Source organism: Protopterus annectens, chromosome 15.part0, assembly GCF_019279795.1.
Source record: "Protopterus annectens isolate FY-2018-M chromosome 15.part0, PAN1.0, whole genome shotgun sequence".
In the NCBI taxonomy this organism is placed as follows: Eukaryota; Metazoa; Chordata; order Ceratodontiformes; family Protopteridae; genus Protopterus; species Protopterus annectens.
In genome coordinates this window covers 575,607,486-575,627,195 of record NC_056749.1, presented here as the reverse complement: position 1 = coordinate 575,627,195, position 19,710 = coordinate 575,607,486, and the positions used below count along the sequence as shown (strand labels likewise).

Below are 19,710 nucleotides of genomic sequence, written 5' to 3'. Positions count from 1 at the left end.
CATCTCCTCTCTGAGCTTTGTTTGGATCCAGTTTTGCACAGTGCTTTTTAAATACAATCTAATTTGATTCCAGTATCTGAGGTTACAAGGATGTCACTAGGACATCTTATCATCCCTTTTGTGAAGCCAAACTGTCTTGCATAAGAGTTTGCAAATATATGTATAACCTTATGTCTGAGAATAAATTTTAGAATCTGCACACAGTTTATCAATTTGTATGTCTTTACTCTGTCCACATCTTAAGTATCTACAAAAAGGTTTCCTATTATGCTCAAAGTTTCATATAATTTGTCTTTAAATTTTCTTGATCTTGTCTTACACTATGCTTAATCCGTTTGTCCAGCTTGTTTATTTCAGTTTTCAAAGTTTAGTTCGACCTCTCTTCCATTTCTTATATTTTTTGTCTATCACCTTAATCAGGTATCTTGTTCTTATTTTTATTTTATTTTTATTTAACATTTGTTTACTGGGAAAGTTCGACTTGGAATGAGCCAATTTTCAGTGGAGGCCCAGGAAGAAATGCTCCAGATGCATGTCTTTGTAATGTGGGAGGAAATCAGAGCACCTGGATGAGACCCACACAAATGCAGGAAGGACATGCAGACTCCACACAGAAGGCACCCCAGCTGAGAATCGAAACAGAGAACCTCTTATTGGCAGGCAATGCTAACCGCTGCACCACTGTGCCGTCTTATGGAAATATATCCCCCTGACGTTGTATGCCTAGATCCTAATGTTAAACATCTTTTTTTATTTTTTGCACTCAAACAATTTCTCTTTCAAAACTTTCCACATTCCATCTGCAGTTTTTCCACTGAACGCCTCACTTCAGTTAGTTTTACACAGTGACTGTTTTGCTTCCATATAATCTGTAATTAACATTCTGTGCATTGATTTAGATTTCAGTTTGGCAGAATTATCTAGCAACAAATTAACCTTTATAACCCCATGATCACTACACATCAACAGTGGTAAAACTTGACTTGAAGTAACAGTAATTTGTTTAGGAACTTAAGAAAATTACCTTGAGTGTGTGGACAGCAAATCAAAGCGGTATATACAGGATAAATCATCCCAAATAAAAGTCCAAAGATATTCTAGACACTAAGAGACACTTTATTAAGACATAAATTGGTTAAGCGCTTTCGTCCCTACAATCTGGGACTATTCCAGAACAACTTTTAACAGCCAGTATACCAAATAAATACCCTAACAAAAGCATGTGACTTAACACATTAAACATTAAAGGTACATTTGTTAACATTTAAAAAGAAATTCAAAAACCTTTCTAAAGAGATTTTTGCAAGGAACTGGTGAATAAAGCAAAAGTCTTGCCCTACAGAGGAGGTTGGTGGGAATTGCAAATAGAGAGACTCAAGCTGTATTGGCAATTAAAAGTAAATGCAACAATGCCACCAGGTTTGAATTAAGACATTTCTTTTGTATTCATCTTAAAAACTATAGTGCAAGACTTGTGATTTTTTTGGGTGTTTTAAAGTTTTAGATATTTTAAACAATTTTGGTACTTTGTTTTATTCACCAACTGAATCTCCAATTAGAAGAATATCTTTGCTGACCAGCTCTGAAGAATCTTCAGCTTCTAATACAGTAATATCTGCTCTATCAATTGTTACATAAGAATGAATCATCACCATTAATCTTATTAATCCCACTGTTTTCACTTTATATTAAATTCTCATCCAGCTGGCATTGTAGACAACTTCAGCCATGCAGACAACATCTGTCTTTCCCTTCTTTTATAGGTTCATAGGTGTGTACTAGGCTAATGGCCCTGAAGCCTTTACAAGCCTAGCCTATAGGATTACCCTGGCATTGTGCCACCCAACCTTAGTTCGTATTGCCTCTGTTGAGAAGAGTCATTAGAGTGATCCCGGGATGAATTTTCTATTTCCCATCCACTCATCAAGATTTCTCTTGAAGAAAGCCAGTGAGGTGCTCTGCTTGACATGTATGGGAAGTGTATTCCATAGCATGTGCAGTCTTTGGGTTATGAACCTGTCCCTCCCAGCATGTTCTGTTGATTGTAGTAATGAGGTTGAGGTCTCTGGAGCGTGCGGTGCGGAGGGATTGCAATTTCTTTAGATGTAGCATTTCTAACAGAGCTGGGTCAGACATGGCTTTGTAAGTCAATCAGAGATCGCCTCTAAGTAGGTGACATGAGACAGAGAATAGTTGGAGTTTTTTGAGTCTGTCCATATAGGACAAGTGTTTAAGGCCTAGGATCCTCTTTGTGAGGTACTTTTGTGGCTTCTTCAGTTGTTGCAGGTATCTAGTGAGGTACATGGCAAATGGGGCATTGTACTCAATGATTGGCCTAATGAGAGAAGAGTAGAGGGAGACAATGATCTCTTTCTTCCTGGATGCAAAACCCTTAGTAATGAGATGTGCCACATAGAAGGACTTTCTGACCACAGTGGCAATGTCATGGTCAAAAGAGAGGTTGCTCTTAACCTGTGTTCCCAGATCTCTTATAGCGGCTTCTGTGTTCAGTGGACTACCATTGATGTGGGAATTCATGGGAACCGGGTTTTTCCAAAAGGGGATGACACAATTTTTGGCATTGAGCTTAAGGCCATGGTTCTGACACCAGTTGTTGGTCTCATTGAGGCGTTTCTGCAGGATGTCAACATCACTTGGGGAGTTAATAATAGCTTCCAACTTGCAATCATCTGCGAACTTTGTCAGCCAAAGTCCCTTCGTGTTGGCCTGGACTTCAGAGAAGTAGATACCAAACAGGAGAGGACCCAGGACCAAACCCTGTGGGACTCCACTCGTGACTGATCGGCAGTCTGACTTGGAGTCAGCTACTTTCACACTGTGGGTTCTACCTGTGAGCCAGTTTACAATCCACCTAGTGATGTCGGGGTTGATGCCTAGCTTAGTAAGTTTTTCTATGATTCCTGAGTGCGGAATGGTATCAAAGGCCTTAGCCAGACGAAGGTAGGCTGCACCTTACCTTCATCAACAGCTCTGGTGACTGACTCAAGGAAGTTGACCACGTTGAGCAGGCATGATCTACCCTTCAGAAAACCAAACTGTGTAGAATCCAGAATTTGGAGATTCCCTATATCCTTGTTTATTAGGTCCACGATGATGCGTTCCATATCTCTGCATATCAGACTTGTCAGGCTAATGGGGCGATAGTTCCCGGGGTCTGTAGTTGCTCCTCCTTTGTGGAGAGGGATGACTGTAGCAGTGTGCCATTCGGTAGGGATAAAGCCTGAAGTGAGGCTGTGATTGAACAGAGCACACAGGTGAGGTGCCAGTTCACTTTTTAGTTCATGTAGAACACAGCCTGGGATACTGTCAGGTCCCACAGAAGCTGTATTCTTGGCCTTGGACAGTGGTGTTTTAACCTGCGCAGCAGTAATACTGGGTGCCTGGCAATCTACTGATAATGTGATTGGAGATTCTTTACTATCTGATGCAATTCTGTTTTCATAGCTAGCTTTAGAGGATTTGATGAGGGATCTCAATGTTTTGTTGAGGCTAGTAAGGAAGTTTTTCCAGTCTTGGGACTTCTCCTTATTCTGCATCAGTTTCCTCCTCCTGTTGTAGAGTTTGTTTATGGCAGGGGACCACTAGATTGGCTTCCTTTTTTTTTTTTTTTTTTTTTTTTGAGGCGAGCATCTTAGTTCTATTGGGTATGGCGAGAGCCATGTATTTGTGTATGTGTTCGTTCTGTGCATCGGTGTATGATTTGGTGGTCATGCAACTATTCTCCATTTGCATGGGTGCCGTGAAGTTACCCACCTCTGTTTTTAGGAGATCGTATAGTAATGTCCTTCAATCCTTCTACATTCAATTTTGAAATCCTCCTTTTTGCCTACCCCTTGCCTCTTTTTTTCTACCTTCTCTTTTGGAAAAATTATGTCTTTTTCTGTAGACTAAAGGTTTTCTGATATAAAAATATTATCATTCCCTGTAACCTGTGTGTTACACAACAAAGCAATGTCATTTTTAGTACACATTCTTTTTACTTTATAGACATTAATCAGTTTCTTTTTCTTTCTTGTTATTTTGTTGTGAACTTCTTCCTTTCTTTCTTTTTTCATTTCCTTCTAAACAATCCGGATCTTCGGATTGCTGAATACTTGCATCCAGAATTCCAAAGGTGTCAGGGGCATCGTCTGGTTTCACAGGGGTTGAATGATCTTTACAAACAACAGATGCATCATTTCCTAAATGTGTTCTATTTGTTCTTTGCCTACAACTATTTATCTCACCAGTCCAGTAATTAATATATGTAACAACAGTTCTCCAAGCCATGCCAATTGCACAAGTGCAATCATCATTAAGTCTAGATTTACTTCTAAACAATGGTAAGCAAATCATTCAACTTTTGACACAAGGAACACAGACCACCAGTGTTATCAACGGTTACATTTAAATATGCATAGCATTTATTATACTGTACAAGATAGTTGTGCATTAGCAAATCATTAATTGCATACTCATTTAAGAAATCCATATTCAACTTCAAACGAATAAAATATTGTAAAAGAAAAGACTAATCAAAATCAGTAACCACAGAATTCAAAGAGAACTTAAATCAACGTCTATGACAAAAATCACACAAGCAATATACAACTAAATACTAATGTAAGCACAGTAAAGTGGTTATGACTGTACAAGTTCTGCAAGCTAGACAAAAGCTATAATTCCTCTACTACTGCTCGCAGTCACACTTCTCTATAAAAGTAAAGATCAATAAATCACAAACCAAGACAAGATTGCTTAGACATGCTCTGGATTTTCCTCTCTGCACTCTGTGTGAATTTATAGCTGTCTAGGCCCCTTGGGATGGCTAGAGCTTGCCTGTCTAAAACCTCTCTCTTTCTAACAACCAACAGTGAAATTAAAGGTAAAACAATAAAATATGAATCAAAGTAAATCTTTATCCCTTCCTACCTACAAACAGCTAAAACATTGATAACAAATAAAATATAAATTCAAATAAAACTTCTCTTACCAGTGAACTCTACAGTAAATCAGAAACCAAGGTAGTATAAAAGCAGATGTCAAATGATCACTGCTGCAGTAGACTTAGCAATATGGGTTATATCATGCCAAAAACATAACAGGTGGTCAGCTTCCAAAGCTTCAGGGCACCTTCCATATACCAAAACTGTCAGGTGCCTTGGGTTCTGGCAGGGGCTGGTGAGGAGATCAAGGTGTTCTGGTCCCCAGTCATACTGCTGACAGGAGAGTTCTTCCAAATTTTTTTCCCTACCACACACACAGGTAACATACATTGGGTAGGGTGTGTATTGTGTACACTGTACCAAACTGTCCCTCACTTCTGAAAAGGGATGACATTGCAAGCCACATTATCCACCCTCCGGAAGCACTTCACAGGTGTTTCCCTGGCCCCCACAATGGAAATGTAACTGCACTGTGGGCCCTGTACATGCACCCCTCCCAGGACAGGCACACCTATCTTCACTTGCAAATGCCTAAGATTCACAAGCTGCTAATCAAACCTGGGTCACCTATGTCTTAGTCAGGGTTTTATCCCCTCTACTCCATAAAACTGGCTAACTCTAAAAATATTCACTTTCAGACAAAACCTCTACATTACAAAATGTTCACATTAAATTCTGCAGGACAACCACAAAACTTCGGAGGAAAGGATATCTCAAAAGACATAATCATCATCACAAAATGTTCCATACTTAAAAATCCTATCACTTAGAAGTCTTTTACATACTGTCTGCCACAGAACACTGCTATAGTATTGTAATAAGTACTTATCCACTGTCATAGAATGAAGAGAAAAAAACTTATTTGAATAACTAGAAATGAGCCTCTCACAAACACTTTATACACTTCACGTGCTGGTCCAGGGAAAGAATCCTCGCTCCCTGGCAGCACTTTCTAAAGGCATGCACATCTTTGCATTTATCCATGCTAAGTAACAACTAGCGCAGAATCAAGAATCAGCACTAGCAACACAGTCACTAAAATGCACTTGACAGTAATAAGCAACAGCAGTAGTTTGACACTAAAACAACTTAGAACTATGAGACAGCAATGCACAACAAAGTAGAAAACTGAGCCTAAGAGGGGAAGGGCAGGGAAGAATGTCAAGAAATGCTGTTAGGGAAAAAAATGTATATTTGTATTTTAGAACCTCAAAAAAAAAAAAAAATGAAAATACCTAAAATTATATAAAAAGAAACAAGCCATATGGTATGACTTCACCACACAGAAAGTCTATTAGCAGAAGTAGCTTGGGTCCATTTTTTTGAGCACTCAACGTCAATGTGTAGCTAAAGAGAGCTAGAGAAGGGACTTTCAACACTGAGGATTATGGGTAAGGGGAAATGATAAGGTAACCTGGGAAAGGTCTTTGAGTCAAGCTAACTACCCACTAATGCACTTTAATTAGTTTAACAGGTGACAGTGATGAAATTCCCAGCATCAGAGATGAATGATTCTGTTTTAGGATGCATCAAATAAACATTTACTGCCACCTACTGGCCAAAGATGCTCACCATACCCCAAAATTAGACCTAATATTAGGGACTCAGTGAGGGTGGCCACGGTGGTGCAGCGGTTAGCACTGCCACCTCACAAGACGAGGTTCTCCGGTTTGATCCTCGGCTGGGGTGCCTTCTGTGCAGAGTCTGCATGTCCTCCTTGTGGTCGTGTGGGTTTACTCCGGGTGCTCCGGTTTCCTCCCACATCCCAAAGACATGCTGTAGGTGGACTGGACATTCTAAATTGGCCCTAGGTGTGAGTGTGTGCATGTGTGTGCCTTCTGTGGAAGGTTGGGCGTTGGGCTGGCAACTCGACACCGTAAAACTCCACTGCCAATCATGAGCGGACAGGTGATCCGCTGTGGCGACCCCTAACCAGGAAAAGCTGAAAGAAGAAGAAGACTAGGGACTCAGTGAATGAATACCAGAGTTAGCACTAACAGTGATATTGGGGCAGTGAAAAGACAAGAATTAAGAAAGTTTATAACACAACTTCTTATGACCAAATTAGCTTCAAACTGTATTTGATATTAAAGTTCTGAATTAAACCATATACATGCAATACATGCATGAAAAGACATTTCCCTTCCTCACAATTCATTAACATTTTGAATTACGGTGAAAAATATAATGAAACTCAATAATGCAATATGTTGGTGTTCCGTGCACTTTTAATGAACTATAATGAATTGTACATTCACTACATTTTACTGCATGATGTAACATATTCAGGTTTATAAATTAATTACTATTTATTTAGCTCTATTAAGTTATTCTTCCAAAAGTCATATTTTAATGTTTTGTTACTGACTTTCAAGTTCCTTTCGAACATTTAGACATGTCTGGCAATCATAGTCTGTATGAAGCAAATTCATCAAATTCTGTCAAATAAAGTAATCAAAACTAAATAGAGAAAAAGAGTCAGTCAGCAGTTTGAAGTCAAAGTCAAGACACTAACAAGATTGTGGCTTCCTCAGAATCTTGACAAAAGCCTAACTGCTCTCTACCTTGTTACCTTTTGGGTAATTATAGCTACTTAGAGGCGACCACCACAGTCTTGCTGCTACAGGAGGTACGGCTGTCCACACTAAAGTTATTATCAGGTAACAAAAACTGCCAACAGAAGTCAACAGCCTTAACTAGGTTACAACTAAAATTTTAATTGGGGTCCATAAAAAGCTCTGGCTTTTTTATGTGTAGTTACATTCTGTGCCTTGGTGGCTAGCCAAAGCTCTAACTGGTTGCAGTGTATTTACCCTCTCCCTCCTAAGTAACGACAAACATGCAGTTACTACATAATAATCCACATCCTGCTAAGTCTTGCATGTTAATCTTTCATTACAGAACTACCCTACAGTTCTGCAACATTCTTAAGTGGTTTTGTTGTTCTTATTCTTCCCTGATGATCCAGTACCTCTCCCATTCTACTTATCTTTTCATTCCACCTGACCTCATAAGCATGGATTACTTCTGATGGAGGTAGGTAATACAGCCTCACAGTGGTGTCATCCATGGCAACTAAGAATTATTTTCCATTCCCTGCTCTCAAGCTTTCTGCTAATCAAACAGTGCCTTGCAAGGCCTGTTATGGCAGGGCCACCAAGAAGTATTGTTCCACTCTTTGCATTTCCTGCTTGGGGAAACTGTATGCTCCTTGGAAAGAATAACCATTTCCCCGAGTCCCATGTGGTGGCGTTACACACTCAACCATCCATTCAGTTTCTGCTTCCAGAAAGGGTAAATTGTCCTTTGCTTGCTGACTTAAATTCCCAGATGGCTCCTCAGGCCCACTATTAATATCCAGATTACTAGGGCTACAATCAGAGTTGCATCCCCCTTAAACATACCTTTTCCCACTGCTTGGCATCTAAGGGTCTCAATTATGTTAATGTTTGATCAGCTCCTTTCCAGGGTGTGTAAAGACAGATCCCTTAGGGACCACTGAAGCAATTACTGCTCTGAAGTCTGAAAATCCTTTATGCACAAAATAACTGCTGAAAATTGTACCTCTGTGTGGGCAAGAGAAATTAAATACCCCCCCCCCCCATAAAAAGACATTTGCCCACCATAATTGCCCTTTTTTAACACCTTCAAATTCCCCCTTAAGGAGGAATGCTGGATGAAATTAACCCTATGTGTCATACTTCTTGCATCATGTCATGGCATTTAATAAACACCTCCAAGATTATCTCCCATATGGGACTGCAATAAAACTCAGCTTTGATAATCTCCTAAGCCAGTATAATGAGCATTCAGGCTTCTGTGCTACAAATCTTTTATTATATTCGCTCTCCTTAAAGGTTGTATTTTGGTTGCCTCCATGGACCACCAAATTCCAGTGCCTGGCTGGCCCCGTTTTTCTTCTATCTCTTGCCCAACTGCTACCCACCAGGCCTAATGCAGTCCTTTGTCATATGGTTCCTCTCTCCGCCCAGACAGAGAAAAAAAATCTTGTGGTGAATGTTCAACAGGCAAGCAATGAGGGAAGAGAAAAACACATGGACAGGAGTTAGGAGTGGCCATCCAATCAGGTTTCAGTGAATATGGCCTCGCATCCTAACAGTTTCCTCAATATGAACGTGGACAAAGCTAGGATATTACTCACATCTTATGAAACAAATGTTGTTTTTTGTGGTGTTAACATTAGATTCCATGAGCTGTCACACTTCTGCAGTGCAAAGGATAACAATCTACCCCAGGGAAATGAGACCTGATTACTAGCCACTGAAACCTGTCGATCTTTAACTCCCTAGTTCAGACATCATACCAAAATGCTCTTCTCCTGCACTAGGTGATCAATGACCAATGTACTTACATTTATACAACTGTCTGACCACATTTAAGCACACCAGCTGGTTTTATACCACATGCTTCTTCATCTTACTGTATAATGCATACTGCTTTAATACTGTTGTTCCTCAGATATGTACTTAATTATGCTTGGGTAGTATGCTACAAATGTTTACATTAAATATGTTTTTTTTTCTTTTACCAGTAAAACTATCTTTTTCATTTATCTTGTTTATACCAGTGTTTGTATCTCAAAACTTTGAACCTGTGTAGTGATTACAGAGTGATTTTTGCCTCTCATTGCAGTTAGTCTCAGCCTTTATAGCTCAGGCCATAGCTGAAGAGGGTCTATGGACCATTTACTTACCTGGTTATCAAATGTAAAATAAATAATGAAATATCATTTTTGGAAACTTGCTGCAGCTTGCACTACCCAATTTGCCTCTTTTGGACTGCCTCTGCACTATTTATACATTTTGGGAGATGTAATTTCATGAACTGGATGCAGATCTTAGTAATACAAAATAGATCAATATGACCTGACTCATGAAAACAGACTTACACTGCTTTGTTTACATAATGTCCTTAAAACTGCCATCACCAGATATAAAATCCCCTAAAGTTTTCCTGGTGATCTGCCAACTGCCCCCTTCTCAAGACACCAAATTATTTTATTACTGTAACTCTTAATAAGATCTGATGATAACATTTATGTCAAAACACAACTAATTTAAATCAACAAGGTTGTATTACAACAAAAAAAATATATATGGGAATTTGTTAAGAGTCTTCAGGTGAAAAACGGTAGCTCCTGGCACAAGAAACACACTTATTCTTTTCTAAAGAGGAAAGGTGTAACAGTTCTCCAAAATACCACCACCAAAGCTCATAGCTGGCAGTGAGAATGGGCTGGAAGAACTGTAACAAAGCAGTATAATTAACGTTTGCATTACCTGTCTCTCACACACACTGCAATGGGGGAAAAAAAAAGAGGACAGATAAAAATTTAACAAAATTACGAACAATTATTAAAATAAAAAGTTAATATGCATTATTGGCATAGACAGATTATAGAGTAACGAGCAACAATAATCATATTATTTTCACAAATTTTTCATATAACCAAATGTTCCTTAAACATATGGGATTCTGAAGTATGTAGCAGGGGAAAAAAAATAAAAATTAGCAAATGCAACATACCTCCAAGTGTCACATTCCCATGCAAGAATCGCCCCTGAAAGATCAGTCTTAGAATATCAGGACTGGTCACCTGTTCCTCGTCCCAGTCTGAAAAATTGAAATGGAACTGTTACTTTCAATGGTGCATTATTGCTTTTCTAAATACACAAAGTTTTTTGTCTGAAGTTTTTCCTATCTTACTACACAGGCAAAGAACATCAACCAGCAGTAAAACAAAGGGCCGCATCAAAGTGCGAAGGAGTTGTGACTGGGAAGACTTGTGTGCCTTAGCAGCAGTACTGTAAGACTAAGAAAGACTAAAATTTGCATATTCTGAACCAAAAGACAAACCACAATAACAAATGTGTTCTGACAAAGGTGGTATTAATGTTTTTTAGCTACTTTTTTACCGTGTGAGCTAATGATAAAATTCACCCTTTTTCTAGCAGTATCACACAAACATATACAGCTGTCTGGGGTACTCACTATAAAAGCATTTTTAAATAAATAAATCCACACTTGTAGCAAATTTATTAATAAAGTTAAAGTGCCAAACAGTGAGCAGCAAACACTGAGAGCTCACTGAAAGTATTCTCAGCAGTCCATAAAAGGAGAACAAAGGGAGTTCCTGTAATATTCCAAGAGTACTGCCCTCAAAATCCTACTGTTACAGTAAGTATCTCACACACGTGTGTGATATTCGAAGAGAAATACAAGCAAAGTCATCCGGATAGGGAAAATTTTACAATAAAAATATTATCACAAAGATGGAACTTAGAAAAGAGGATTTGTAAAGCAGAAGTTAAAAGAATAGAAGTTGAAGTTATGGAGTGCCTGCAAAGTGAAGGATTTAATGTAGAAGGTCCAACACGGATTACATCACAGCAAGATGGAGCGAGTCCCCAAAGTAAGGAGAAGCAAGAAGATCAGGAGACATCTGAAGAAGAAATATGGACATGGGAAAGAAAAAGAGATTTAATATGGTGTAATATTTATGCAAAGGAGAAAGCAAAACTAACCAATAAAAAAGGGCAGCACCAAAGATATTTGAAAAGAAATACAGTCAAAGGAATCCGGATATGGAAAGCTTTACAATACAAAAAATAAGAAGACAAAGAGGAAAAGTAGAAAAGGCGATTAGTAATGGAGAAGTTAAAGAAACAGAAATTGAGGTTATGGAGCACCTGCAAAGTGAAGAATTCAGTGTAGAAAATCTAATGCAGAAAGCACTACAACATGATATAGCAATGGATATCCAAATTAAGGGGGAACCAGTGGAACAGAAAGCAATTAGTCAGGTGCCATATCCAGATATTTTAGAGCCTTCCACAGGAAACCAGTATAAACATTAACTTGAAGTTAGACAGCAAGGGAAGGAACAGGAAACTATGGAAACTCTGATGCAGTCAATGTTGAGGTGTGATAGGTGATAGGCCGGTGAGTTCCCATATGACAGAGCAACAGAAGACAAAGGATGAAATTGAAGAGAAGGTGCCACAGTAAGATGCTATAGAACTTTCTATAGAATGCCCACAGGAAATGGAAAACAAGGGGATGTGCCTCAGTTTGGAAGAAAATAAGCTAAGAGAAGAGTTGCTTGATTTAATAGACATAGCTAGATATATCAAGATCAACAAAAGTAATAGACTGCAGAAGGGCAATAAAACCCCAAAAGTCAGAAGTCTGATAAAACGAACACAGTAATTACGACTGTCCATAGAGGTCCATGCGATATAACAGAAGTAAACAGGACATATTACTGTGCAGCTAAATTAATAACTGATAAAGTTCTACCACAAGAACACAGGGTAGTGAGGGAAAGGAAGGGGCAAAATCGAATACCATCATGGAAATATCAAATAGAGAAAACTATGAAGCAATTAAGACAAGAAGTGTCACTGTTAGACAGCTATAGAAGAGGGAATAGATCAAGATAGATGTGATAAAAGCAATGCACAGAATTAGAACAGACCAGGATGTATCATGCACTATCTCAAATAACAAACTAAAAATTTCAGCACAGGCAGAAAAACTTAGAAGGACTTGAATCGACTAGAAAAGTGGTACAGAAGACCAGATAAGTGAACTTGAAATGGAAATTCCAATGAAACACTTGTGCAAAATATGATTAATTTTGAGGTATGCTAGCAGAGCACAAAGGTTCAGAATTTTATCACAGCAGTGTCTACATAAATATTTCTATACCCCACACAAATTAGTTACCATTTACTCGGGTCTTTGCAACTACTATTGGAGATGTAAAGGACCACAAATTGGTACTTAGTAACATATATTTTGGAGCTGAGATAATTTGCAAGACTATAGGAAGGAACTACATATGTTACTTGAGGCTAATTTTATTTTGAGACAAAGACAGCTTTTACCACTAAACTCTTTCTTTTAGATTATGAGCAAGTACTTCACTTAACTTTTTTATCAACAACTACTGTCATTGTTGATGTTAGCAGACAAGATTATGGTTACTCGCCTTGGAAAGCTGACAAATCCTCAACCTTAAATATAAAGAGTTAGTAAAAGAAAACCAACATAGAGAATCCAGCATCTACAAAGACAGGACACAGGAAGCACATTCTAAAAATGGACAAAATGGAACCACTATATAAACAGCATGGTGTATGAATACTCTGGAGTCAACCAAACATGGAGTTTCACACCTCTTTAGTCCATTACTCTTGAAACTTCTAACAGAGTTTGGGAATAAATACAAAAATGCAATTATATTTGGGCTGGTCAAGTTCTGATACCCCAACAATGCTAGGGTTCCAAATACAGGTCGTATAGCATCTCCTGGCTTGGTCCACTCACCTCTCCTACCAATTTTTACTGTGATCTGTTACCTCTGCTGAATCTGCACCTTTGGGGATGGGGGGAGTACAGAAAGTGCCAGATGCTACCTGAAGCTGTAAATGCAGCTTGGACGTGCTAGTCTACTTTAAATCTATGCTGATTCATTTTCATCATGTGGCAAATACATTTTATTGTTATTTTCTTAGTTTTTAACAATTTGTGGATTAATGTTTACTTTGGGAAATATGTGATTAAACTAGACAATAATAAAATACGACTTGCAAATGGAAGTCATTAAATATTGTAACCATCAGTCCTGGGCTAATTCATCTGGTAATAAGTTGCAAAGGTGATGGTGTTACAGAACAATAGTGACCACCCACTGATTGAAAAACAATTTGACACCATCGTGCATACAGATAGCATAAACTAAATAACATAATTTATTCACAAATAAATACATGCGTGCATTACAAAAACTCTGAACCTCTCCAAGGAGATGCCACAGCTAGCAAAAATGTGACTTATAAGATAGAAACTTAGGTCCACTGACTTAGTTGGCACCAAGGGTAGCATAGTTAGCTTTTTCTTTTTTAATATGAAGTTCAGATTCAAAAATTACGGTACTGTACTGCACGGTATGGAGATCTGAAATATCATACCCCATTTAAAAAGCTTCATACTGCCAGATTTGAAGAAATTCAAGAGGTGACAGGGATGTTGAATGAAAAGACAGAAAGATTACAGTGGGAAAGAAAAGTACAAGGCAAAGACACACAACTGATTTTGCTGCTTCACAGCACTTAGTTCTCCAGTTCGGTTTTGGCTGGATGACATCTCTGTGGAGTCTTCTAATTCTTCCTGTGTCTGCATAGGTTTCTACTTGGTGTTCCTGTTTCTTCTCACATTACAAATGCATGCCACAGGTGAACTAGTATTCCCCAAATTGGCAAAGGTGTGTGGCTGTGTGACAGTGTGTGAGTTTATACACCCTACAATGGGCTGGCAACCTGCGCAGGATTAGTTCCTCTGACCTTTACTGATGGTGAGTACCAGGACAGGCTTTGACTCCACCACAACCCTGAATTAATTAAGCAGATAATCACAGGGTAAGTGAATGACAGACTCACAGACATAATAAAAGTAGACAATCTTGGAGTGGAGCAATCCTCCATTTTGATGAAATGCTATACAGCCCATGAAGAAAACAAACATTCTGCTTGACTTTACAGTCCAAGTCCTGCCGGCCTGCATCAGTACGTGACTCACTTTTTAAGAAACAGAGTTCTCTCTCGCTCTTTTCATACAATTTACTGTCCCCATTCATGTTTACCATCTACCTCCCTCCTGCTACCTTGCCTGTTCATTCTACATTACCTGAGGGAGAGCTGGTAACGGAGAAGCTGTCATCCAGGCAGTCACAAATGAGTCTCTGTTCTCTGAACCAAAACTGACTAAGATGCAAGTTTACAGTCACACAGGCCTGCTATACCTTCTCCTTTAAAGGTGTGTGCTTCCCCACACATTCTCAATGAAGGAAACTGTACAGATACAACTTTGCAGAGACAAGCACAGATCCCTAGCACATATGCTGTGACCTCTCTTTCCTGACGGTGCTGACATTGCAACAAATTGGAATGCCTCCCTCCCTCTCTCGAAATGGGTGAGCCAGTACTGACAACTCCCACCTTCCCCTCACTAGTTTAACTACTGCCTGGGTCACAAGTCAATTTCAGATCATCTGTGTCACAGTCAAGGCTTTATACTTCTAAAACAAAGCTAACCTGCGCAAAACATTTTTGTCAGGAATCAACTGTTAGCCCCCTAAACAAGTAGCTTCAGAGTCTTAAAGTTAGGTCTGAGAGAAGAAAATAGTCACTGCCACTGAGAAACTAGTAACCTTATGAGAGGTGTGAATGGGTAGCAGAAGGCCATATACAAATGCAGGGAGAACCATACTTGTCTAGGTCACATTTGGGCTATTATAACTACATTTGACAGATTCTGCTTCCCTAGAAAACTTTGTACCTAAATGTAGAGATGATGTCAAGATCCACACTGCAGTGCAGTCCTAACTAAGCTGTCCCGTCCGCTGTCCCAGTCGGCCCAAAGACTTGACGCAAGGCTGGCGCATTTCAAGCAACATCAGATCGCCAGGGTACAAATGCGCAATGACCATGCCATACATCCTCCTTTTTTTCTTTTTCCATGCCCCAGATGTCTAAAAAAGAAAAAAAAAACCCAAAAACACCCAAAACCTGTGCCCAAAATATGTATAAATATATACAATATACAAAATGGAAAAAAACCTCAACACACACCCTAAACACAGAGGGAAGGAGGAGGGAGGGGGGAAGGAGGTTAGGCAGGATAATGGGATCATCTACACTACACTTTATGGTAGGTACAAAAATGTACTTCTGTTCTTCATCTCACATTGCTGCAGTCTAAAACACTTGGGTAGGATAAAGCCAGAAGTAAGGGAGATTAAACTATAATGAAGCAGGAGGGAGCTGCCAAAAATGCCCTGCAACACAGCAGTGCAAACCAGCCCCCTGACTTAGAATAGTCAGGGTTCCACCTACCCCTAAGCCTCAGGGTATAGAACCTCTAAATCAATAGTAATCAATCTTTCTGCCATTTTAAGCATATGTTCTTAGGCAGAGACCCTGAAGAACTAGGGGAGACCCCACTGAAGTTAACCCTGGCTTCACTGCCCTTTGTCTTTTTTTTTAGGCGAAGCGGCCCCGGAGCATCCGACGGCATGGTGTAATTAGTATACACAATATGGTAATCTCTATGAGGTATCTGTTTCCCACAAGAAATACAGTTATCACTTTTTCTGACATAAGTTAGGACTGCAGCAATGTGAGATGAAGAACATCAGTACAGTCTGACTCAGAAGATAAGGCATACAGGCACAAGAGTCTGAACGTCATAAGAAGGAGGGAGGGTTCATCTTCTGAAGCATGTGGATGAGGATATTAACAGCTAAGCTGGGAAAGATGAATAATACTCAGTGTAAAAGAGAGAGCCAGCTGTGAAGACTACAGCAACTAAGAGAAATTTGCAAAAATACTTTCCTGTCCAGCTGCTACCAGCAGGTTAACATTGAGGATCTGAGGAGGTTGTATAGCAACTTTAAATGACATCATCATTATCAAACCCCATTTCGCCATTTTCAACATGGGGTTGGAGTGCTGCATCACATGTTGTCATCTCTCTTTTGACTCAATGCCACTTTCCAACGTTCTCCAACAGTCATGCTTGACTGTTTTTCTCTCAACAAACCATCCATTTCATTGTTGGATACCCTCATTTCCTCTTGCCTTCTTCCTGTCTCTCTCAAAACTTTTTAACCAAATCATCTTCTGCTTACATATGCCTGAATCACTGTATCTATTTTCTTTGACCTATTTTCTTTGACCTACAACTGGAGTCACTTTAGCTTCTGCATTGATGTCCTCATTTCTTTGCCCATCCCACAATGTGCACCCTACCACCCATCCCAAGCATTTCATCTTCATCAACTCTTAACTTCCTCAGCTGCTTTGCCCTCACTGCCCAGGTCTGTGTTGTACAGTACTACTGGTCACCCCACTGTTTTGCACACTTTACATCTCAGCGTCTTTGATCATTTTCTTTTGCAAACTACCCCTGACATTCTGTGCCACTTAACTGCAGCCTCTCTGATACTAGCTTTAATTTCCTCATTCAGGCTTGCTCTCCTCGATTACTCTTCCCACATATTTTAATCTGTTAACCTGTTCAACTACTTTCTTTTCTATTTTAATTTCAGCTTCTTCTGATTTCTCCAATTGCTGCCATGTCAACTGTCTTGTTTGTTCTCCTTTTCATCCAGCAAGCCTTCAGCTTTGCATTTCATTCATTCCTTTCTTAACATTTTTGTTCAGAGTCTGCTTGCAATGCCAAATCATCTATAGTACAGCAGCTTTCTTGATCTATCCCCACCAGCCTGTTTGCTGTTGTAGTCCATTAACAGTATGAGCAGCTGTGGGCTCAGAGCCAACCGTGATGCACATCCACTCCCACTGGGAACTCTGTGTGGACAAGTTCAAATGACAAGAAGGGTAACAACTGCCAGTAAGGTCACGTTGTGACCCAGTACTGAATCTAAAGCATGCATTGCATCCTTGCAGAGTGGACAGGTAGGACTACCTCCTTGCTTCCTTGTTTACATGTCACATCACAGTAGTATCATTTATGCCAGCCTATAGAGGTCTCAAAAGTTAGTGGCACTACCACTGCTCTCATCTTGTTCGCGTAGCGATGTACACAGTATGTTATAGAGACATTCAATGACTGCAGAAGGCCACCAAACATAATCTAAGACATCAATTACTAGGATCCAAGTAAGGTAAGCAGTAGTGAAATGACACGACTTTATGGGGTGAACTCCACCAAAAGATTTATACAGCAACTGAAGGATGACTGGACTGTTTTGTTTCAGGGGGATTTGCAGCTTGAGCTCATAGGTGCTTTACGTTTTACTGAATTTCCTCATATTGAACTGTTGTGCTGTGGCAGATATTTATAAAGACATTTAAATCTTGCAGACAGAGATTTCAGAAGGTTTTTTTCTAATAACAATATTCCTGTGTCTACCAGACTCAGACTGGAATAACTCAAAAACTTTATGCAATGCAGTACTCTTACTAGACGACAAAAAGGATAGGTACCACTGGTAAGTGATGTAGTAACTAAAAGCATCAGGGTACAATTATCCTTCTGAGATGATCTGAAGCTTTAGTTAAATGAATGCTATGTATCTGTCAAACTCCTTCTGCTACTTTGGAGAGACTAAGGTAGAAAGTAGGAAATCCTTGATCTTAAACCTTAGAATGTTCTCTAAGATTCTTGAACAGCTATTAAGTGCAGGAAATATCTCCCCAAACTGTAAATCTATATAGCAATCTGTTTATTTTATTTATTAACATTTGGTGACCAGGAAAGTCCGACTGGGTCAGAAATGCATTTTCAGCGGAAGCCAGGCGAGAAAAGCTCCACAATACAAAGTTTGGACATTTAGAGTTTATATAATACCGCTATCAATACTTAGCATACATCTTAGACGATAGATTAAAGTAGAATATTGGCAATAAAAATAAAGGTTGCTTTAGGCTGTATTGAGGGAAGATTATAGTATGGGAAAGGAGAGGTTAATGGATCAGTATAATGGCTAGTGATGGGAGAAGTTTGTGGCAAGTATGAGTGTGGGAATTAATAAACAGGATAAAGTATGAAGAAAGTTTAGTGTAAGGGGGATTTAATATATAATGGAACTCAAAGTATAATGAAGAGTATGAATACTGATTGTATTAGAAGGTAAAAGGTAGATAGAGAGCTTAACTGTAGTTATTAATATAAGAAGGCATAGGGGTATGGGGAAAAAGGGGATCTGGGTATTAAGTGAAATTGGTATGTTTATGCTTAGAAGTTTATTAGAAGATATGCGAGGATAAAGATGCTACTTTTTTTTTTTACAATGCACTTTCGCGTAAATAAGTAAGTAAAATAAAAAATAAATTAGTTAAATAAATAAAAACATGCGGTTTGCATGTTAACTTAGTTGTACATTAACATTTAGTGTTGATGTACAACTAAGCAGAGTATTACTGAGATCGTGGCACAGTGGGGATGAGGGAACATTCCCTTGTCCCCACTATAGTGCAATCTCAAAGTAAGAATATTAAAGTGGGGGGGGCACATGAGGGGTGCAGGGGGGCTTGCCCCCCTGCATGAAACTGTTTAAAGTGTTTTTTTTTTTGTTTGTTTGTTTTCATAGATTTATGCGAAAGTGCGTTTTCATTGAAACGCACTTTCGGGTAAATCTGTTTGCGAATTTACGTTTCGTTGAAATGTAAATTCGAAAGAATGCAGTAGACCCATATATCTATATATATAAAACACTCATCGAAAATTCAAAACATCAAAAGGCAACTGCTTGAACGCAACTTGTTAATCAGCATTCTATTAAAAAATAAAAGAATAAATATTTTTTTGCAAGGGGGGATCCCCTACACCCCCGTGTGTTTGTGGGGGGGGGGGGCTGCCCCCCCACTAATTATACATACCAACTCAGAGATTGCACTGCAGTGGGATAAGGGCACATTCCCCAATCTACGCAGGATCTTACAAAGAACAACTACTGGCACATTCAATCAGTTGATTTCCAATGAGCTGTGCAGATGTTTTCTGGGTTCGCCAAACTAGTCTACCCAAGACAAGAACATTGATTCAGCAGTCAAAGCAGTTTCATATGGGAGTAATGTCACTTCTCTAATGGCTCTGAAAAGGGGGCCTGCTGAGAAAAGTACCCTTCAGAAAAGCTTTTACACATTTTGAGAGAAGCAAGTGAAATGATATGAAACCAGTAGTGGCAATAAGAAATAGCAGAAAGATGAAATGT

The 19,710-nt window shown here is 39.2% G+C and overlaps 1 protein-coding gene across 2 annotated transcripts in view; it reads right to left on the bottom strand.

The window, feature by feature from the left end:
- The window catches only part of LOC122789929 (ubiquitin-like protein 3), a 363,360-nt gene that overhangs the window by 229,714 nt on the left and 113,936 nt on the right, over window positions 1-19,710 (bottom strand). For both annotated transcript variants that reach the window (XM_044057402.1, XM_044057403.1), the window contains exon 3: window positions 10,494-10,580. In XM_044057402.1, the coding sequence (XP_043913337.1) occupies window positions 10,494-10,580 (87 nt within the window). The remainder of the gene's footprint in view (window positions 1-10,493; window positions 10,581-19,710) is intronic.